Consider the following 23,867-nt stretch of genomic DNA (forward strand, 5'->3'; position numbering starts at 1 on the left):
ATCCCAATTCTTCGTAAGATCTCATGGCCTTAGCATATTCCTCCTTGAGTTGAGGATGTCCTTGCAAGTCTATGTTCAAAATTAATCAATTTTGATTGAAGACCCTCATGATCTGATTCTAATGTCGCAACATTATTTTTAAAAGGCAACACAACCTCATATCTACCCTTTTTATATGTCATTGAATTTTTTTAAATCAATACGATCTTCCTTCTCAAGGGATCGTTCATAATCTAAAATGGCAATCGATTCTATAGACTAAAATTTCTCTTCTAAATTATTTTAAAGTGCATATTGCTTCTACACAATTTGATTTTAAATAAAGCAAATACTTAACGAGTGGTAAACCAATTTTTAAAAAATACAAATTTGTTGCCATTTTTTGGCAATTGGGTACATAATCAAGCAACATATTGAGAACACAGAGAAAGACTACATAAGGATTTGTGCATAGAAAGAATGAAAAAGACTTGTGGAAATTCATAATCGCAAATTTATATGTAGTGGATTTTAAAAAATGGGGGGGAGCAACGTTCTCGTGACTGTTGTCACCTCTATATTGTAGAAAAATCTTTTTCTTAAGGAATAATTAAAAAATTCCCAAAGTCCCCGTGTAGTGTCTTTAAACGAACACACTATACTTTATTTCATTTTAATTGAATAAAACTAAAGTACTTTTTGTTGTTAAGTTGTTTACATAAATGTTTTTTTAGAATAATAATGGACTAGCGTTAGTATCCTGTATTTCCTGAAGTAATTAGGTCGGCAAAAAAAAAAAAAAAAAAAATGATTTAATAATATAAAGAAATCATTATTGTTACTCTGTATTTTTCTTGGCACAATCACACGCAACTACTCAATACTTGTGTAAATTCAAATATATGTGTTCTTTCCTCAAGAATGAAAGAATAAAAGTTTAAAAATTTTTTTCTTAATATATGAAATGACTGATAAGTAAGGTTAATAATTTTGTTAAGGATACAAAAGCGTGCGAGGAGAATGAATACTTATGATATCATTGACTAAAATAATAAACATCTTCCTCTATCAAGAACGTTATCAATTCCCGTCTTTATTATTCAATATTAATATATTATATTAGATACTTACAGTCGATAGAGAACAGAATAAAATGCCTAAAATAACGTCTCCTTCTGTTTGGATTTCTGGAAATGGAGGCCCAGGAATTTGGAAATACTTAACGGACGAGAAATAGATGGCTTGTCGGATTTGCCGATATAAATGTGCCTTTAGTCCGCCGTCTAGAATTAAACGCCACTCATTATCTACATCTCATATTAAGAGCATGGATAACCATCTAAAATCTCAAGTTAATAATGAATACATCTAGTCAGACTTTAAATCTGATCTCACAAAGATGCTTATTGGATGTAATATACCGTTATCCATTGTTAATCATCCTACGTTTAAAAAATTTATGGAGAAATACACGGGTAAACCCATCCCTTCCCAAGGAACCATCATTAAATTAATGGAGGAAGTTGGTAATGATGTCATTTATAGAAATACCCCCATTGTAAATTGTGAAGTTAGGATAATTTCCACCATGTTAAGAGGCATTCACACTAAATTACGACCAAAGTTATCAGTAAAAAGTATAAAATATTTACTAATTTTGAAATGGAATTCTGAATTTTGTAACACCTAACAGTAAGTATTCATTTTTTTTAAATTTAATTATACATTATGTTTCTATTTTAGCTAAAAATATCAAGAATTATGATACACAACTCATAAAATGGCAAAAAACAACGGTGGTAATAGCTTTGGATAGTTCCCAACTAGTTTGTCTGACATAAATTTCTTCACTTGAGGACTTGGGTATAATCATTAGTTTTTCCAATATTACATAGTCAATAAATACTACTTTTTTATCACTTAAGGATTAGTTATGGTTCAGAAGCTCCAAGGAATGGTGTTAAGAAAACTCATAAAAGGAAAAAATAACTCCTGAAATAGTAGCATTGATTGTAGCATTATAATTAGCAATTGTGGGTATCCTTTATGATAATAGTATCTTGTTATACAAGCACAAATGACTGTGGAAAATCTTTTTTGATTAAGCAGTCATATTGCTGGATATTCCTACATAATTACCTTTTGCTCTAAATCTTTACGATGGATTTAATTCTAACATTTTTATTAGTATATTTATTATCTAATTTTATGATTTTAATATTTAATTTATTATTAACAGTTATCTCTCATCGGTAGAGATATATCTATCCTATGAACAGTTGTATATAGCAACTTCCACACGAGGAAAAAGGGGTAATAATCTTTTTCATTAAACTCCACGTCTGGCTTGTGTTTTTTAACCAAAACTTATAGACACATTTAAGTGAATTCCGATGTCAGAAAAAGAAAAGATTATCTATTATTTCAATATTGTGTATTTATAATTTATTGTTATTATTAGTTATATGATTCTAATTATTTAATTTTGTATATTTAACATTAATGTATGATGGTTTATTTTCTAGTATGTAGATTATATTTAATTTTAACCTTCTTTTTTAAACTAGGAACTTCAAATATATTTGGAAATACTCTACTTTGTAGTTTCATTAGTTATTAGTCTGACAATACGGTTCATTATGAATTACAATTTCATGGAGTGTGATGTTTTTAAATCTACTGTAACGGATAAAAAACGTCTAAGTCAATTATACGTAGTATATCTTTATTAAACATTTTGCGAATAAATACTTTCGTTATACCCTTAACAACCATAATATCTTTATTAATCATTTTGCTCATAGATAGTTTCGGTATACCCTCAAAGCAAGCAGCTGATAATTGTATCAGTATTTTATACAATGATACCATAAGTCTTTCTCCCCCTTCTCCTTGCCCGCGTTTTTCTTTACAGGATTATCAACGTTGCTGATGAGCAGAGATGTTCAAAACGCTATCCACAAGTATGCTAAAAAAAGAAACCAAAAATTAACGTGGTAATCCTGACAATTTGAAAATTTTTTGGAGAAGAGCAGCTGAACTGTCATGACAATTTATTAGATTACCTGTGAGCAGCCCTGAGAGGGTTGGAAATGAAGTAAACATAAATCCTACTCCGTTTATAGTAAAAAATTGGTAGGAATTACTTCGAAGGACATTTAAAAAAGGCACTTACTACAGAATTTGACTTTACTCAATGTCTCTAGGATAGTTTGTTTTAGGTGTCTATGTCTTCTTCTATTCAGTCATCCATATTATCTAACCTCCTCATCTACTCCTGGTTTCAATTTCTTTCAGAGCCAATTATCGTTTCTTACAATAAGCTAGGTGATAGTAATATTTCCCCATCTCGACAGTAGCCAGCAATCATCAGTAGTAAGTCCCCCTTTTTATATGTCCCAGTCTTAGTCCAACAAAGACTTTTAATAATAACCATAATCATAACTTCCCAAACAATGGTGCCTAGAGCAAGGTTAATAGAAATACAAGGTTAGGCCATCATGTAATCGGGCCTGCTAGAAATTTCAATCTGCTGAGCAACACAAGCAGATTTTGACAAAACAGACAAGCACTCTTAGTCTATGACGCCACTAATGCTAAAGTTTTCAATTTAATGTATTGCATCGACTGCTGGGCAAGAAAAACAAATTTTAACAAAACACACAACCACTCATCTACTATGACGTCAATATAAAAAGCATGGTGGAAGTCAAACATCAGTCGTACACCCGTTATGGTATAACCTTGTATTTCTATTAACGTCGTTATTCAGTAGAATGGTTAAAATATTAATCCATTATTTTACTCAGTTTTTATCAAGATTTAAATACTAACCATGGCTATTTTTTTTAATTTTTTTTTTTTTTTTAAATTTATCGGATTTTTTTTTAATTTTAAGATCAAATTTGAAAAACATTATCCCGTTATGGATCATTTGTGTCCTTAAATGGCATTGCCTTCAATAAAGGCATGGGAAGAGTTGACGATATGGATCTTTCATACTACAATACTAAACTTTCCTGTCCTACAAATATGGAAATAATATTAGCTTCTTAATAACAAAAATGCCATTGTCATGAATCGCATTCAATGTTACGTAGAAAGAACAATTCCTTCGTCAATATAAATACCCCAAAAAAGACAAGCCAAACTGTTTAAATGTATAATTATGATGGAAATGTCCGAAGTTAGATTAAAAATTGAATAAAAATGATCTGCAATTTAAAAATAATTTAATTTTATAGTTTGGAGTCTTCCTTAATGTAAGATAAAATGAAAAAAAAAAAAAAATCCAATTATATAAAAGATAATGCCTATACTCTAGCTAATTTTTTTAGACGTATTCAATCTAAGACTTATTGTATCAACAGTTCCAATATTACTTACTTTTCTTCTGAAGAATTTGAACATGTTTTATACAAAATATTATGAATGTGACAAGAAAAAATAAATATAATTATTAATTATGGTTATTTTTTGAAAATTGTTATATTTAAACATTAATTTTAATTCAAGATTTATGGCAAGGCTTCAAGAATTTTGTTATGTTGCCTTTGTGATTTTAGAAAATTCGATATTCAACAACTTAATAAAAGTTGTATTGACCTTCATAATTTGAAGCTTTATTAAAAGAATATAATTGAATCAAGTCCTGATGCTTTTAATTTTATCTCGGATATGAACACGCATGTCTCTTGCAATGTCCAACTTCATTTTGATAGTCATCTAAATCTTGTAAAATTCATGGAGCTTTATACTGGTAAAACCATTCCTTCTCCTTACCCCATCACAAAGTCAAATATTGTTGTCTAAGACTAGAAAATAATAATCTGCTTCCCTGAGACGAAACAGCGATCCATGACTGCAGTATTCATAGGTTCAATGAAGTTGGAAGATGTTAAGAATGCTGACAAAAGAACAATTTTAAGTATTTAAGTATAAGTCATTTTTGTGGAGAGAGACTAAATGTTTTTATTGTCAGTGGTGCTGTTTATTGTATTTTTTTTTTGCATTTTCACTAAAGATTATCTTCATATTTCATAAATAATTATTAATTACTCATTCTAAATAGTAAATATAATAAAACAGTAAAGATCCATTAGATTCAATATCCAGAACTGTATTTGAATTCACCTTTTTTAGTGTTTAGTTCAAGTCCAAGTCATCATGCTCTGGGTATATGGGGAAATAAGTAATGTCCGGATCTACTTGTAGTCTTGTATAAGGCAAAAAAATATTAAACTTAAATGTGTACTGAGCCCGCTACAATTTTCATCGAGGTTATCATCAATAAAACCTACATAGTACAATCAATATAAGAAACCAAAGATTAAGATATATTTTTAATATTATATTCTTATCTACCTGTATTCATAATTTCCAGTAACTATTTTGCATCTTCATTATAGATCCTCTTCATATCTAATAAATAAGGGTGATAATTTTGGTAAGAATAGAAAAACGTGCGGGGAGAAATAAATAAATATGCATGGCATCATTGATTAAATAATATACATCTTTTTCTATCAATCAAGAACGTTATCATTCCCGCCTTTATTATTCAATATTAATATATTATATTAGAGGCTGATAGTCAATAAAGAACTGAATAAAATGCCTAAAATAACGTCGCCTTCTGTCTGGATTTATGAAAATGCAGGCCCAGGAATTTGGAAAATACTTAACGGATGAGAAACAGATGGCTTGTCGGATTTATCTATATAAATGTGCCTTTAGTCCCCTGTCTAGAATTACACGCCACTCATTATCCTCATCTCATATCAAGAGCATGGATATTCAACTAAAAAATCAAGTTAATAATGAATACATCAAGTCAGACTTTAACTCTGATCTCACAAAGATGATAATTGCATGTATATACCCTTACCTATTACTAATCATCTACGTTCAAAAAATTTATGGAGAAATACACAGGTAAACATATCCCTTCACGAGGAACCATCATTAAATTTTTGGAGGATGTTGGTACTGATGTCGTTTATAAAAATACATATAAAAATGTTTCGAGTAATCCACACCATATGACGATCAAGTTATCAGTAAAAAGTATAAAATATTTACTAATTTCAAAATGGAACTCTGAATTTTGTACTATTTAAGAGTAAGTATTCAATTTTTTTTAAATCTAACCATAAAATATGATTCTATTTTAGCTAAACATGTAAAGAATTATGACACACAACTCAATAAATGGTAAAAACAACTGCTTAAGTGGTCACAACAACGGGGAGAGTAATTTTGGAGTGTTCGCAACTAGTTTGTCTGAGACTAGTTCCTTCACTTAAAGACTTGGGTATGATAATTAGGTTTTCCAATATTACATAGTCAATAAATATTACTTTTTTATCACTAAAGGTTTAGCTATGGTTGATAGGCTCTAAAAATGGTGTCCAGAAAACTCATAAAAGGCAAAAACAACTGCTTAAATGGTCACAACAACGGGGGTAGTTGCATTAGGTGTAGCATTGTAATAAGCAATTGTGTATATCCTTCATGATAATAGTATGTTGTTATATAAACATAAATAACAGGGGAAAAATCTTTTCTGATGCTCTTAATAAGGAGTAATATCGCCGGACATTACTCCACAAATTAGCTCTTGCACTAAATCTTTAAGATGGATTTATTTCTAACATATTTTTTATTAGTATATTTATTATCTAATTTTATAATTTTGACATTTACTTTATTATTAATAATTAGCTAGATCTCATCGGTAGAGATATATCTATCCTGTGCACAATTGTATATAGCAACTTCCACATGAAGAAGAGGGGTGATTATCTTTTTGATTAAACTCCACGTCTCGCTTGTGTTTTGCAACCTAAAGTTATGACATATTTTACTGGATTCCGATGTCAGAACAAGAAAATATTATTTGGATCAATCTATTATTTCAATATTCTGTATTTGTAATTTATTATTATTATTAGTTATATGATTCTAATTGTTTAATTTTGTATATTTAACATAAATGTAGGATGGTATATTTTTTTAGTATGTAAATAATATTTCATTAAAGCTTTCTTTTTTAAACCTGGCACTTCAAATATATTTCGAAATACTCTACTTTGTCGTTTCATTAGCTATTATTCTGAGAATAAGGTTAATAATGAATTACAACTTCATGGAGTGTGACGTTTTCAAATCTACTGTAACAGATAAAAAACGTCTAAGTCAATTATACTTAGTATATCTTCATTAAACATTTTTCTAATAAATACTTTCGTTATACCCTCAAAAATCATAATAAAGCAGGCAGCTGATAATCACATCAGTATTTTAAACAATGGTACCATATGTCTTTTTTCCACCCTTCTCCTTGCACGCGTTCTTCTCTACAATATTATTAACTTTACTCATAAATAAATACACTGTCCAACAGCAAAAATAGAACAAAAACAGTAAATGTCCAATTTAATAGATTTTGATCTAATCAGGGCTGAGAGATACAATCAAAGAGACATGACAGGAAAGAGAAAGAAAAAAACAGAGAAGAAGAAATGAGAGAGAAAAAAAGAAAGATGATTTGCTCCAAGGACTCCCTAGACCTTCCAAAAAGAAACAAAAAAAAAAGGTACGAAATATTCTGGTAATTAGCTGAAAAAGTTAGTTGTACCAACTACTATATATATCTTATATACTCGCAAACTATCACTGTCATATTATTTATTCGCCATTTTGAAAAAAAATTACCTATTATTAAAATCTAAATAGTATTTTATTCGATAATGTATTATAATATTGCAGAGTAATATTTGATCAAAGGAGTGGTTATGATTAGTTACTATATTATTTCTATGAAGGAATAGCCAAAATTTCTTCATAGAAATAACAAATGGCCAATATATATATTGTATATACGACTAAGGATAAACAAGAAATTGTATTCATGTTCTTTTAGAAACGGAGCATAAGTATAAAATAAATTATTACTTCGTGTATTTATGAAAAAGAATAAATTATGAAATTGTCATAATTTTTTTCTTTTTCTCTCTCTTTGTTTCTATGTCTTCTGGCTGGGGCATACCAATATTTATGGACTTTTATTATGAAATCAATTCAAAAGTTAGTTTTATCCTTGAAATATTGTCGAGGCCTTATCCCAAATTGACAATGATATAGATCATTTTTGGGAAGGTTCTATTAAAAAAATTAAAGTTCATACTTTCAGCTGTCCAATTATATACTTTTAAACTTTTTGAATTCATTTATCTTCAAGCTATGAGCATGGAATAAAAAGCACATATTTTCCTATTTAAAATCGAGCTATATGTATGATACAGACAATATTGCATTTATACTGGTTCCTTTTTTTTTTTCTTTTCCGAAATATGTATATGATATGCATCTGGGAATACTATTGACAGTATGTCCCGTGACTGTTTTTCATAAAGACAGAAGGAAAGAACGAAAAACTAACTTTGCTTTATTAATATTGATAATATTCCGTACTGTCTAATTACCTTCTTTTGCTTAATAAAAAGAGGACATGTTGTTATTGTTTATTCTGCATTATTTTTTTTTTTTAAATTAAATTTTCGATTTTGTTTTTAACTTTTTCTGAAAATAATAATTTTTTTTTTTTAAAGAGAAAAACATTGATAACCTGGACGCCTGGCCACCTGGAGAGTGTACAATTAAACAATAAATACTCCTGAGGAGTCCGTGAGCTCGATTTTGTTGGTGAATTACATGGAATACAGAAAGTTAATTCTTCATCGATTATGATCAATGATGTGAATAATCAGCATAATTTTAGCTGAATTTTGATGTTCATAATTCTTATTATATATAAAATATAATTTTAACACATATCAATGAATATCTAAATAACAGAAAAATTATATCATAATTTTTTTGCTATCTTACATATTTATTTTCTCAATTGAAGTATTTTTGGATATTACACTATCTTGAATGTCAACCACAAATACAATAAAATTCTTTCTTCAACTGTGAAGTCAACATAAGCACCATATAATTTAATTTTTGTAAGGCATATTTAGAAATTATATCAACGTAAACGTAAATCCAAGTTCCAATGAACTCAATGAAATTAGAAAATTAAGCTGGATTAATTAACAGTAAATAATAATTTTATTATTTTGATCAAGAGAAATGACGTTATATGATTGATAATTATTTTATTATAAAAAAAAAATATATGTATGGAAAATATTTTAATATAAGTTTTTAAATGCAACATCGTTCGTTGAACTAATCATAATTTCGATTGTTAGCTAAAACAAGCAAAAACATCCTAAAAACCAATGATATCTCAAGTTTAAATTAGTGAGGTATTCGCTAAGTAAGAAAATACAAAATGAAGAAATAAAATAGAATTGTAAAATTTGAAAGTTAGTCAATGAATTAATCAAAAATATAATTTCTATTAGTACTAAATAAAGAAATCAATGTGTAAATATGATAATGCTTATTATTATTTTTTTTTTAATTGTACACACAAATTTCCCAAAAACCAATTATTAGGTTTTTAGAATCTTCAGATTTTTCTGAGCAAGTTCAAATTTGAATCAGTATTTATCGTCGTGAAGTCACTTCTTCAACTTCTTCTTTTTTGCTTGAATTGTTAGAAGCTGTTGTAGGGGTAACAGATTGAGAACTTGAAACTTGAGATCCACTACTACTAACGTTACGAGAAGAAACACCGATTGTATTGTGGGTCAGTTCATAGTCTATCACTTCTTGGTATATAAGTTCCTTCCATTGATCAACAGAATGTTCACGCTCGTCTACAGTATGATCCCAGGCACCAGGCGGAGGCTAAAATGAATAAATAAAATAATTATATATAATATTAAAATAGATAGCTCAGTCCAAAGCTAAAACGGTTCTCCATTTTTTTAATGAGCTGAAATAATTAATTAATTGATTTTCAACAATAACAATAGAGAAGAAACTTAACTTATATATATTTTTTTTTTTTTATAAATTAGACAAGGGATGTATAATCTTTTACCCTGGTAGGCCAAAGAATAAATTAATCCGTATTCAACAGGACACAAATATTTATATTAAAACTTTTGTTAGTTCAAAATAAAGTCAACTAAACTTCCTCATAAAGATAACACGTCAGTGGCACACACGTTGCAAATTAGACGTCCTAATTTAAATAATTTATTTACATCACAAGACACACACAAGAGTATATTATACTAATGGTCCCCGGATGTCAATTTATCATAATTTTTTAAAATTTTGTTATCCATCTCCAAAGATTAGTTATTGGTGCATACTGTTTAGTAACAGTAAAGGCATTGCCCGGAGTAATTAGGGACGGGCCAAAAGACAAATTTTTCTTTAATGATATAGAAAATAATTCCCCCAGAAATCCTTAGTGTTCTCTCTCAGTTATTCATGGACACACTCCCACGTAACTGCTCAACACAATAATATTTTTATCAATTCAATAGACGTGTTCCCTCCTCAAAAATGAAATAATAATAATAAGAGTGTGAGAAAAAAATATATATTAGGATGACTTATGAGTACTTATAGCGTGTGCAAATTTCCTATATCTACACCCCTACAATATTCCCTTAATACGACTGCATAGTTATTTCTTAGGTCAAATTTGTTTATATGATTTACAACATGGAATACTATATGAGGTGTACCCGATGACTCGTTTCTTTGTATTCATACAGCCAAGCTTTGCTTTACTAACATAGATATATTTCTTTATTGTTTCTAAACAATCCATCAAATAGTAATTTTCAACCTTCACAAAAAAAGGATAAAGAAACAAGGCTGGAAATTATATGGTTGTTCGCCAATTCTACCCATTTATGGTATTACATTTATTTGTAGAAAATTATTCAAAGCTTAACAATAGCTAAATCAAGTTCAAACAATCACCCATTACAACAATTGCAGAAAAATAAATAAAAAATTGACCTTGGACAGCAAGTACATAGAAGTTGTTGATGTTTTGGGAGAACCACTGTCTTGTATGATTATGAAATAACCCTCTTAAAACTAAATAAATTATCATATTAGCTTGTCAATTCACCACAATATCAATAATATTCAAAGATTGATCTTCAAAAAATATTTTGAAATGTTCTATAGCCTAGGATTAACCTTTGCTCATAATATTTGAAGAGCTCTTCCTCAACTATTATGAGCCAGTATAGTCCAGTTAGACAAGTTGGAATATAAGCATAGGTCATACCTAAGAAAGGGATATGTGTAAAGAAAGTAACTAAGTATATGAATTAGAAAAGGAAAAACAGTTTATGCGAGTGCTATTTCTTCTTTTTTTTTTTCATTATTTAATAAGTCATGGGGGTGTTAACATCTCCGTCTAAAACAAAAAATTGTCGCATATCTTTAGTTTAAATTGATTAAAAATCCATAATTATAAAAATATGAATTAAAATAGAATTATAATATTTTAATGTAGAAGGTTCTCCTGTAAATAGTAGCTATATTCATTTTTCTGATATTAACAAGGGTCTTAATTCAGTAATATCATCAATCTGGCTCTCCCCTTCCCCTCGCGCTCTTAGACAAAATTCCATCTTTAGTCATACCCAAGAAAAAAAACAAAAAATAGAGGCGAAAAGAGATTTGTATTGGTGATACCATGGCAGAATTAGATAAAAATCTTCAGTAAGTTCATTGCAGCTTACTGAAGATTTTTATCTAACTCTGCCATGGTAGCTTGAGAAAGGGGTATGCTATAAATATGCAATCATTAATTAAATCTAAAAATTATGAGACAGTGTTTCTTTTTGTATAGATCGAACTTTTCTTTTAAGCATTTCCTTGGGACATCTTTCTACTGAACAGAACAATAAAACAAAAAATATCCACATGCGTAGACTCATTTGTGCAAATCAAAATTAACGGTCTAAACCAGTTTAAGCAACTAAATCATCTTTCTCCGTACAATCCAAGTTTCTTTTCTTCTGGTCCACTTCATTTGAGCTACAAAATTACGAAAAAAAATAAGAAATAGCTATAAAAGTTCCAGGTCTACTTCTAGAAAGAATTGAAGTAAAATATGTCAGAGAAATAACACCAATAAAAGGCAAAATTAATAGAAATTACAAGATTATACCATAACGCGTGTACGACTGATGTTTGATTTCCACCACGCTTTTAATATTGACGTCATAATGGATAAGTGGCTGGGTGTTTTGTCAAAATCTGTTTTTCTTGTCAAGCAGTCGGTACAATACATTAAATTGAAAATTCTAGTAATAGTGACATCATGGGCTATAAGTGGCAGCGTGTTTTGTCAAAATCTGTTTATCTTTTCCAGCAATTGGTACGATACATCAAATTGAAAATTCTAGCAAGCCCGATTACATGACGGTCTAACCTTGTATTTCTATTAACTTTGATAAAAGGAAGAAGATTAGGGTTGAAATATATACTTAACGGAGTTTTTTGTGATTTTCCCTTCTTTAGTTATCATTATGTTAATGAACTTAATTATATCAATTATAAACATTAGACAAAAACCTTTTAACACATACACTTTAAGTTTTATCTTTTTGGACGAAGAGTGCAGCTACGGATACATTCGATAAAAATAAATCTTCAAAATTAATAATGACAATCACACACATTTTATTCGCACCATACATATTTTCTATATCTACTTGTAAGTAGAGTTGTCAAGGAGCGAGCACTGCGCACCCTAGGAATATACTCATGTCTAGGATTGTTTCATACGAATTGGAACACTTTTTAATCACTAATTCAAGTTGTACGTGTCTCTGTTTTTGATCTAACCCTTGCACGATAAAATATAAATGGACAAAGTCGTTCTATTATTATTATAAAAAAAAGTAGCTATTTATTTTTCAATTATATTCAAGACTCGTTTAATAGCTTAAAAAAGTACACTATGTATTCTCTCTTCAACTGTTTTCGTCATTTGACTCTTTATGATTTAACCATTTGACTCTACATACTTATCCATTCAAAGAAGGTATTAACATTTGTCCGTTTGCTCGAAGATAACATAACTTCATAAAGCTACCATAAGTTTTTGTCAAATTTTCTTTTCTTTTTTACAGTTGAGGTTTCGAGAGACAATAAACACGTCGTGAATTAATATATATTATTTTCAAATAGTATACAATTTTGTAATTTTTTTTGCGGATAGGTATAATTGAACTAAGACCAGATTATACAAACTTACCGCATTCACTTCACTCTCATCATACCAAACGTTAATATACGGGTGCATCAATGCTTCATCAACATTTATGCGTTTTTCTGGATCAACCACTAGCATCTTAGAAAGTAAATCTCTTGCTTGGCTTGCTGTTACAAAATATAATAAATATATATATATTAAATAGTTTTAAATAAAACAAACCACGTAGCCTGTTAGTGTCTGTCGACTCAGTGGGAAATAAAACATCAGGAAAAAGACGTTCAAATGAGTATCCTGCATATCGAGGTCTATTTTCGACATAATTTCGAACCGTTGGCTGTAAACGCCGCATAAAATCTTGAGAAGGAGTTCCTAATTGTTCTATAGATTACTTTAATAAATTAAAGAAACAAAACATACATTAAGTGTTGCATTTTACCTATGATCTTATTCCATTGGTCAATGTGGTCTGTACCCGGAAATAATACACCACCACGTATCATTTCACCCATTATGCAACCAACAGACCATATATCTACATTTTCTTTATATCCCATTCCCAATATTACTTCGGGAGCACGATAATAACGAGTAACAACGTAAGGTGTCATCATAAATGATGTACCAGCAGAACGTGCAAGTCCAAAATCTAATATTTTTAAAGTACAATCGGATCGCACAACGATGTTGCTCGGTTTTAAATCCTTTGATATAAATATATGTACATTAAATAGTATATCGATGTTTGAAAAAATAATTATCGTCAGAACAGACCCTATGAATAATACCAGCCAAATGTAAATGTTTAATACCACATAACATTTGATAAAGTAGGTACGACATTCTCTCGTGATCTAAATCCATGTTAATAACTTGACACAAATTTGCATCCATAAGTTCCATTACAATATATAAATCTAAGAATTCTTCAAGAGTTTTCTGGGGAGTAAAAGCATTCAACAATCCGATTATCTAATCAATTATAAATGCAGGAAAAATAATGGATCAGAAATGAAAAATATTTATTTTCGAGTGACATACTTGATTAATATATGAACATCATAATAAATCATGTAATAAAAAGTAGAGAAAAAAAACGTTCTTACGTTTTTATGGTTAACAAGTTTCATTAGTTTAAACTCCCTGTATGCTCTTTTTGCGTGAGTAACATTTTGAAAGGGTCGACTTAACTTCTTAATAGCTACGTTTTGATGCGTGATATTATCGAATGCAGCACTATAAAGTAACACTATGTTATAAGCACAATCTAAATATTAACACATAAATAAAAACAAGCAAAAACTAAACTTTTTTAAAATATACTTAAATAAATATGTTCTTTATTTTAAGTAAACATACCACACAAATCCTTGAGCTCCAGATCCAATAGGTTTTAAATTTTGATATCGTTTAAGAATTGTAAATCTGGTGTCACCGACTTCAACTGTATAAAAATGTGAAGCTGATCTGGTCATTTTAGGTCGAGGTGAGAGTAGAGGCATACTTCAACGATAAACGGAATACCAACAAACTTTGTAAATTACTTAAGTTATCTATAAAAAAGATAAATTTAAAATAAGGCACAAAATAAAGACAATAATGGGCAGGACTGTTGCTAGAATGAAATTTGACTAGGGGGCACCCCACTCCCACACGTGGCAACGGCTCTTACAAGTGTATGTCAGATTTTAAAATTTTTTAATCAACCTTCAGAGTAAAGATTATACCTTACACAAGCGCTATACAAATCCGAAATAAAAGTAATTAACAAAACTGGACTAATATAGATCTATCTTTCTCCATTTACAATCATAATTAATATAGGATGATATTTACGTTAATGTCGATTCATATTCAATTACAAACTCAATTAAAATTATTTCATATACAATTATATCAAAAGTAGATCTAGGAACATTCTACATCAAACCAGCCAAAATATTAATTATACACCCATACTTTTTTCAATATTTTTCAAATCAATGGCTTAATTAGAACAATGACAATTACTCCTTATTGATTCTTTTTTCATTTTTATTTTAAATTTGATCAGTGTGGTGAAATGTCAATACATTTTTACTTTTCAAAAGATACTTATTTGTTCAAACGAGAATAATTTTTTCGGTGAGATTAACGTTAAAAATGGATTGTATTGATTTTTTTAAAACAAATAACGCTGTATATCTCCAAATTCAAATTGTACACAAAATTGATTTTACCAATAAAATTACTATTTTTGTTAAAATACCATTTATTTGAGGTTTTTAAAAAGAAGATAAATGTATTTACTTATAAGTTAACATCATAAAACAAGAAGTTTAGTAAATGAAATATTTGCAAAATAAATATGAATTAAGTTCCTTACCTAAATTAATTAAGTTAATTATACAATATCCATATTACAATAGCTCATAATTACAGAAGAAGCGTTCTATAATATTCAACACTTATTTTATTTAACATAATTTATTAAACTATGAGTAAACAAAAGATTTAATATAGAAAAGTTTAACGCAAGAAGAGAAATTATTATCTTTTTCTTTTTTTCACTACGTGCAAAGAGAGAAGACCAAAGGAGCAGTTCTCTTTGCTATCTAAAAGATCAATATGAAAGCTATTTTACTTTCCATAAAAGTTCTATTAGAAAGGGAAAAATAACCAAATAAAAAATCAGAATCTTAGTTATTAAACAGTGTAAAAATTTTGTAGGTCTTAAAAAAAATCTATTTATGAGATGATTTAAAAAAATAGTAAAGTATTAGGGTCTTTTTTCCATTAATTTCTAACAAATTTTCAATACAAATGTAAAATCCAACATTGTTGAATTACCATATTTCAATATTCGAACATAAATGTTACTTAACCAAAATAAATGGAGAGGTTTATTTTTAACTGTTTTATCTTTTACCCAATTATATTTACAGGGTAGGTATACTATAACTTGAGATATCAAAATTACTCAGATATGATATATCTACAGACTGATCAGTTTTCCTTATCTGATGATGACTTCTGAATCTTTAAAAAAATAGTAATGGAATAAGTAATCAAAGTAGAACCATTTTGCAAGAGTTTTTATAAATAAAAGCTTAGATATTTATACTCATGAAGATTATAATTAATGATATATAAATATCTAAAATCCCTGCGAGCGTATATTTATAAAAACACTATAATATTTTCATGAGCAGCGAGAAATGTAGAGATGGAATTAAGTCTAAGGAAAGAAAGAAAAATAGTAGTTGGTACTATTACTTCGATCAGTTCTATTCATAAATATAAAATACATAGAGTGATGTAACTTAGCAATAGTAATATAAACTTTCTGAAGCCGCAACAACCTCAAGAGAAAAAAAGTTTCTTGTCCAAAACAATAGAACACTATTTATTTACCGCTAGAAGGTCCATCAATTTGTTCAAATTCAGGCCTATAGTGAATTCTATCTAGTTTTTGGAAATTAGAATACTAATCTTTGTAAGTTTTTTTTAGTTGATATCATATGCAGGACAGGTTAATTGTTACCCTTATTTAATTTTTTGTTATTTTTCGTAGTTTGATATCCTAGACGCTTTCCTTGATATCTATAACGCACGAATAACTACTGAATAGTCTCTATCACACTTATATCAGTTTCTTTTATAAGATTGAATTCGTGTTGCAATACCAATTTGGAGAATTATACATCCTAAGTACTTCAAACCTCCCTCCCAAATACCTAATATGTTCAAGTCTCTTTTGCAATTGGAAAACAAGTAGAAGATGACCTAAAACTGTAACATTTAGTTTATTGAAGAAAATAGTTAATATATAACAAGACAACAATTATTTTTTGGAATAGACAGAATAATAAATAATTTAGAAATTGAAAATATTTTGCAAAATTTAAGATCCCTATTGATTTGCTTTCCATTATATTTCTTTAAATATCATTAACTTTACTGTGGAAATGCAAATGTTGATTCTTAGTTATTGTGATTGTATCAAACTAAACAAATTTCGAAATCCTTCCTATTCTTAGTTGATGATATCTCGTTTGTTTATATTACAAAATGTAAGTAGAAGTAATTTGTACTAAATGATCCACTTCACCGGTAGGGCCATGGGGCGTATGGCTCCAGATTATTTGCTATTAATTTAGTATTAATAATAACATTCCTTTTTGAAAATAACTATTAGTAACACATGCATAAATTTTAATTTGGTTCAGATGTAGGCTAAAAAAACTAATATCAAGCTCGTGACTACTTCCTGGAGCCAACACTACAGTTAATTTGGTTTATTGGTTAACATATATTTTAATTCTGTTATAACCTATAAATCATTAAATTAATTCATATGGTACCTAAAAAGAATTTGGTGTCGGTAACTATTGTACCTTTGTACTGTGATTATATACCTTTATCTTTGATAATTCCACTCAAATTATGATTATGTGACAAACAGTCTTGTATGCATTGTGATTAGAGATGAATTGTTCCAGAAAAACTGTTTGCTCTTTCTCTTCCCAAATTAACCAAAGGATTCTATTGACAGAGGGCAGATGTTTCTGGATTTGGAGATTTTGATGTGATCAGTAGATTGATCATACCTAACCAAAAGAAGTTCAGACATTTATGAAATTATTCCTCAGACGGAGCAATAGAAACATAATTTAACACTATTTCAAAGGTTCTTGATGGGGATATCATACAAAGAGGAAACTATGCTGACATGACATATCTTGTTTGATACTACCTTTCTCTTGGACATAGAGTGTGGAATATAAAATAACTGGAACCAATACATCATTCCAAATCATACCCTAAGCTTTATACTTAGTGAAATTGTAGATATTAAGCGATTTACTGCCAATGATAAATATGGTTTCTTTTAAAAGAGAAGTAAAGGCGAAAAATTCATTGAATTATACTATGGATTGGTATTTCGGTCAATCAATCTATATACATCTTTACCCATAACTAATACGGATTCCATCTGGGAAATGATATTATACACAGCTATTAATAAAAAAATAACCAAAAATGCATAACGAATATTAAAAATAATAATTGTTTTGTATTTTCATGGAATTTTGCACTTCAGCAATATTGAACAATTTTCCACAAAATTAGATTTTGATTTCTTATCTTATTTTATTTACAATTTCTATTATGCCCGATTGTCCAACTCTATGTACATTTGATTTCAACACTCCAGAGTGAAAAAATTGTACCGTTTCAGGCACTTGCAATAAATTTGTTAACTTAACTCTGATATGTATTTGGTTCAATTCGTAGGTCATTACTATGTTTTTGATCTTTTTAGGACCGTCAGGTAAGAATTTGTTTTTCTTCTGTATCATTTGAGGAAAGGAAATTTAACACTAGAATTTCAGAAATTTCTTAATACCTGAAAAAGCAATGGTGGTCAAATAGACCACTTCATTTAAATCCTGTTTATTAGCATATATACAAATGATATAATCAGTGTCGGTGCCACAAGGAAGTAGTGAAATCTACTCATGGATAATTAAAGTAGAAAAAAATGGGATATTAAGGCGGTTTACCACATCTTTCGAGATTTTGTAAATATACTTGTATAAGTTTAGAACGAACCAATACACTTTGTATTTTTAAAAACTTTCCTTATTATAATCTTCAAACCTTATCAATTCTCCATATCAAAATGAAGAGGTTTTGTGATTTAAAATGAACCTTGTTTGGAGGAGAGAAAACCCACAAAAAATAATTTTTGGAAGCACTTTAGTTACTCATATGCTTCCAAAATTTATTGTTGATGTTTTAAGATTATAATATGGAAAGTCCTTAAAAGTACATAGTCTATTGGTCTGTTCCAAACTTATACACATATATTTACAAAATCCTGATAGATGTGGTAACCCGCCTTTAGACAGAAAATTTAGATTATTTATGTAATGACAAAAATGTTACTTTATATTAGAGTCGTAAAAAATAAAAGAAAAGGGAAATATCTTTATTAAAGGATTTTTTTAATTTAAAAAAAAAAATTTTAAGAAATAAAGCCTTGTAAATAAAGTCGTCAAAATAAATAATGACACGATTTATTATAAGGGCTTGATCTCATTCATAAGATAAAAAGCCAATTTAAGGTTAATTGAAAAGGATGTAACAATTTCAATAAGAAAAAACAATCATTTTGTCCAATCTTAATCTTCACGAAACTTGAAAAATTAAGCATCATAACTTTAAAATTGAAACCTCTCAATCCCTTTGAAAATAGATAATTTATGTGAAAAAATGTCACTATCCATTAGCTAGTGGTCAGAAAAAAGGCATTAGAAGACTAAAACTTTCCTAACAATACACTACAGAAGATCAAACTAACAGATCACTCTAACAATGGAAAACCCTAGTAAGCAAAGTAAGATGAAAAATTGAAGAGGTTTACCTTTGATGTTTAATATTACCTTCAGACTGTACTTTTCTAAATTTAAAGTATTATACAGCTTTAAATTCAAGTATAAAATTGCGTTTTAATGATCTCGCCATAAGGGTAACATCAGGATGGAAAAGTAACTTACGAGGTAAGGGTGTTTGCTGCCTATATTATTTTTTATCCACCAAATTACTCCTAAGATATGCAGGCATTAGAAAATTTACACTAAAATTGAATTGCTCAAATTATATAATAACACCTTGCCCTATTTTTAAGTCATCTAAAAATGCAAGAAACGCTTTTTTCCATTTTTGGTTGGCTATTATCTTGCTAAAAATTTGTCAAAAAGACCTTGACTTTGCTAATATAGTTTTTCGATTAACTGTAGCAAAAAATAGATAATAAAGTCAAAAACAATAACCATAAAAAGATCAAATGTATGTCTCAATTTAGAATAATTATCCTTAATTCTGATGTACTTTTAATAAAATCAAACAGTCAAAAATTACTGTTTAAAAATCATAGTACTAATTTCAGTTACTAGCTTAAATATACAATAGTTCTATAATGTTAATTTAAAGAAATACAAAAAAAATATTACTAAATTATGTAAGTAAACGTATAAATCACAATATATAAGAAATTTGCCTGGTACAATCTTATAAAACTTAAAATAACTCATAAAAATAAATTATAAGAATATAATACAGTTTAACATATCGTGTTTGTTAGATTTAAAGAATCAATATCGACTGTTTGCTTATTTAACATATATCTCCAAAAATATTATAATTCTATTAATAATAACTCAAAAATAATGAAAGTGAAATTGTATAAAGTAATATGGAATGATTTCAGAACAATTAAGTAAGTGTTTAAATATTATATTTTAAAATACGTGTAAAGGAGTTAAATATATAAAAATTAAATGTCAATTTGTTACATTTTTAAAAGTACTTCGTTATTCGTACTTACTTTTAAGAAGCGATATCATTCGAGACATGTTAACTCCAATAGGGATTATTTTGTATTTATAAATCTTCAGAGTTTTAAAGGAATTCAATTTTTTTCTACGTATAATTAGAAACATTTCCTAAAAAAATAACAAATTTGTTAAAAAAAAAAAAATTTGACTATATATAAATATATATTTATTTTGCCTCACCAGACTCGGATAATTAAGATTCACTTCACCAAGTAAATTATAAAAAATAATTACTTTGATGTTTAATGTACGAACATAGCAAAATAATAAGTTATCTCAAATCGACGTATTTTACAACGATTTCATACAGTTACCATTAATAGCCATAATGAATTTATCCATTTCATATACTTAAATCCAAAGTAAAAGTTCTATAAAAATTAAAGTATTATTGAAATAAGGTAGATGTATTAACAAGAAAACTGATGAACGAACAAGAAATTGATATCTGAAATTTTATTTTTCTCTTTGTTGTGATGCTTCTACGTATTTGTGTGTGTGTTTCTATCATTTTTTTGATTCATACAAGAGCTTAACCAAAAAGGAAAAAAGAAGACAAAAAGGAATAAGGTATAATTACCATAAAGATGATATTTACTCATAATTCATAAATTACTAGATAGATGGATGAACATAAATTTTAAAGTCAACGAAACCTCAGAAGTTCACCTTTTTCTTTGGATAAAAACCTGGGACAACTTCATTAACTATTAAATAGTCCTTCATAAGAAACATTTATGAACGAACTAAAGAAACAGTTGTATTTGTAATTTTCCCTTACTTTGGCATACTTTGAACTAATTGTCAAAATTGTTTTAGCCGAGCGTTCTAACCACCTACTTGCGTAGCTGTATTTTGTAAAACTAGAAATGTTGCTTTAAAATATATGAAAGAGCATAAAAAACTTCATTTCGCTGATTTTCTAGCAAAAATAGTCATCTCTTGGAAAAATAAAAATATGTAATACCTTGAAATTAGATGCTTAGTATGTCAATAATTTCTCGTAATTTTGCGATAAATGGACAATAAATTAAGACAAAAAAAAAATAATAATAATAAAATTTCATCTTTCAACTAATTTTCCATTCAACATATTTTTTATCTTGTTAAAAAGATATGACTGTATATTTTCCCTTTCAATACCGTTCTAACTTGTGAGGGGGATATCAAAGAATATATATATAGAACTAGAACAGTAATGTGGGCAATTAAGTTGAATTGTGAGGCTTTTTTTTTTGTCATGCATAAAGCATTTGGAATCCAGATCAACAACTGAACATATCTATTCAAAAATATCTACTATTACATTGTATTTATTATAGTTATCACTAAAGCATTAGTGAGCAGCGCTCAATTGAGCTCAGATTTACGCTCAAAATTCTTGAGGGAGAGTGCTCATTGTTTTGAATAACGAGTGATAGCATGCTCACCATTTTAGAACAGCGTAAAAATCATTCGAAATTTCGCTCATTTATATAAATTTGTATTACTTTTTCCGTTTCTGTATCATATGAGATAACATCAAAAAAATTTGAGAGTCAAAGAATAATTTTAAAGATGACGAGAAAAGACAGTTAAAGTTTATATCTCAAGATAAGCTTGAATCTTTTTTTATCCTGTATCTGTGTCTCTCTGCTGTCTTCAGTCGCTGAGTTTTACTCTCATGAAGCTACCCACTCTAATAAGGCTCACACATCAGTTCCATCAGAAACAGCGCCAGCTCCTTCCAGTGTGGTGATTACGTTGGAGCATAAATCTTTCTTATTTGTAAATTAATTTTTCCAACTGAAATTCATTTTACTTTTATGTAGTAAATTGACATGACAAGTTTAATATCTCACGCAAGTATAAGTTCAAAAACTTAAGAGCCCTGTGTTCAAGCTCAAACTAATTATCAGGCTAACTGGATGATAGTACACGAAACCTCGGAATAATATTCCTCTAGGAAAGTGGTTCCCAAACTTTTTGTGCCCCAAACACACCAAAAGACAAATTAAAATTCCTTGATACACCTACTTTAATTAAACCAATAATTTGGATTATTATCAAGTATTGCAAATAATTTATAGTTGTCACAAATCGTATGGCACACTTGAACTGGCCTCAAGCTACTCTTTTTGGGAACCACTACCTATTAGCACTTTTTTGCATGTGGTAATGTGAATTCCATCAGTTTAATAATTATTGTTCAAAGATATTTGAATATTTGGGAGAATTACCGTTACATCTAATTAAACACAAATGTGACCATTTGATTTATACACTGTTTTCCTCATCAACCGTTGAAAGATTATTTTCTAAAAGTGGTCAATTATATAAGGATTTAAATTCAGAGTTTAAAATATGAAAACTTTGAAAAAATTTACTTTTGTCTATTATTTGTCAAATATTTAAAACATTGGTTTAATTATTTTAAGGATTCGTTTATTTAAAATATAATTTTAGTGTAACATATTTCTCTTCATTTTGTGCAATTAAAAATATATAAATTTTTGGAAATTAATTGCAATCATAAAGAGTTGTCTATTTCAAATACTCCAATACGAGTTAAAAAATAAGCAATGCTCATTTTTAATTAAGTATTGCTTTAAAACGAAGAGAGCCAGAGTGCACTCACAAAATTTGTAACTGAGCAGGAGAAGGAGAGAAATTAGAATTTTTTGAGTGGAATAATGCTCTGGTTATTATTTATTAGTATGGATGGGCATCAAGCGAGTGCGAGTAAAAGACGCCAGCGGGGTATGTAGTACTATTGATTAAAGTTATGGGTTTTCAAGGTATATATAATCAGTAAAGTTGATAATATTGTAGAGAAAAACGCGTGCAAGGAGAAGGGGGGAAATACATACGGTATCATTGTTTAAAATACTGATGTGATTAGTATCTGCCTGCTTTATTGTGATTTTTGAGGGTATAACGAAAGTATTTATTAGCAAAATGTTTAATGAAGATATACTACGTATAATTGACTTAGACATTTTTTATCCGTTACAGTAGATTTTATAACGTCACACTCCATGAAATCGTAATTCATTATGAACCTTATTCTCAGAATAATAGCTAATGAAACGACAAAGTAGAGTATTTCGAAATATATTTGAAGTGCCAGGTTTAAAAAAGAAAGCTTTAATTAAATATTATTTACATACTAAAAAATATACCATCCTACATTTATGTTAAATATACAAAATTAAACAATTAGAATCATATAACTAATAATAATAATAAATTACAAATACAGAATATTGAAATAATAGATTGATCCAAATAATATTTTCTTGTTCTGACATCGGAATCCAGTAAAATATGTCATAACTTTAGGTTGCAAAACACAAGCGAGACGTGGA

The 23,867-nt window shown here is 28.5% G+C and overlaps 1 protein-coding gene and 3 long non-coding RNA genes across 11 annotated transcripts; 2 read left to right on the plus strand and 2 right to left on the minus strand.

Annotated features, from left to right (window-relative positions):
• Positions 1-977: 977 nt before the first annotated feature.
• On the plus strand, positions 978-2,042 carry LOC139906687 (uncharacterized). Its single transcript, XR_011782430.1, has 3 exons — positions 978-1,671; positions 1,723-1,842; positions 1,905-2,042. It is a non-coding gene; the product is annotated as an uncharacterized lncRNA (long non-coding RNA).
• Positions 2,043-4,947: 2,905 nt separating this feature from the next.
• Positions 4,948-6,159, minus strand: LOC121127001 (uncharacterized). Its single transcript, XR_005867415.2, has 2 exons — positions 5,344-6,159; positions 4,948-5,275 (listed from the first exon to the last, which is right to left on the minus strand). It is a non-coding gene; the product is annotated as an uncharacterized lncRNA (long non-coding RNA).
• A 1,289-nt stretch (positions 6,160-7,448) lies between these two features.
• Positions 7,449-8,972, plus strand: LOC121127344 (uncharacterized). 2 transcript variants are annotated; one of them, XR_005867796.2, is made up of 2 exons: positions 7,449-7,591; positions 8,592-8,972. It is a non-coding gene; the product is annotated as an uncharacterized lncRNA (long non-coding RNA). The 2 variants fall into 2 exon arrangements; XR_011782429.1 differs by lacking the exon at positions 7,449-7,591 and adding an exon at positions 7,782-7,916 and having other exon boundaries at positions 8,592-8,824.
• Positions 8,973-9,080: 108 nt separating this feature from the next.
• On the minus strand, positions 9,081-21,385 carry bsk (mitogen-activated protein kinase dJNK). 7 transcript variants are annotated; one of them, XM_071891947.1, is made up of 12 exons: positions 21,119-21,268; positions 20,956-21,051; positions 20,701-20,891; positions 20,511-20,628; positions 17,536-17,727; positions 14,498-14,691; positions 14,245-14,374; positions 13,913-14,110; positions 13,578-13,842; positions 13,361-13,519; positions 13,181-13,305; positions 9,081-9,786 (listed from the first exon to the last, which is right to left on the minus strand). In XM_071891947.1, the coding sequence occupies exons 6-12, from the start codon at positions 14,638-14,640 to the stop codon at positions 9,544-9,546; spliced, it is 1,263 nt and encodes a 420-aa protein (XP_071748048.1). In that variant the 5' UTR covers positions 14,641-14,691; positions 17,536-17,727; positions 20,511-20,628; positions 20,701-20,891; positions 20,956-21,051; positions 21,119-21,268; the 3' UTR covers positions 9,081-9,543. The 7 variants fall into 7 exon arrangements, with proteins under 7 accessions (XP_071748048.1, XP_071748046.1, XP_071748047.1 ...); XM_071891945.1 differs by lacking the exon at positions 17,536-17,727 and having other exon boundaries at positions 21,119-21,385; XM_071891946.1 differs by lacking the exon at positions 17,536-17,727 and having other exon boundaries at positions 21,190-21,319.
• Between the last annotated feature and the right edge of the window lie 2,482 nt (positions 21,386-23,867).

Source organism: Lepeophtheirus salmonis, chromosome 12, assembly GCF_016086655.4.
Source record: "Lepeophtheirus salmonis chromosome 12, UVic_Lsal_1.4, whole genome shotgun sequence".
Taxonomy (NCBI): Eukaryota; Metazoa; Arthropoda; class Copepoda; order Siphonostomatoida; family Caligidae; genus Lepeophtheirus; species Lepeophtheirus salmonis.

Coding starts and splice junctions, on each gene's coding strand:
- bsk (XM_071891945.1), bottom strand. CDS start 14,640: ATGCCTCTACTCTCACCTCGACCTAAAATGACCAGATCAGCTTCACAT. Junction 13,843..13,912: donor TGGCTGGTATTATTCATAGG/GTCTGTTCTGAC, acceptor TTTATATCAAAG/GATTTAAAACCGAGCAACAT. Junction 13,306..13,360: donor AGACACTAACAGGCTACGTG/GTTTGTTTTATT, acceptor ATTTTGTAACAG/CAAGCCAAGCAAGAGATTTA.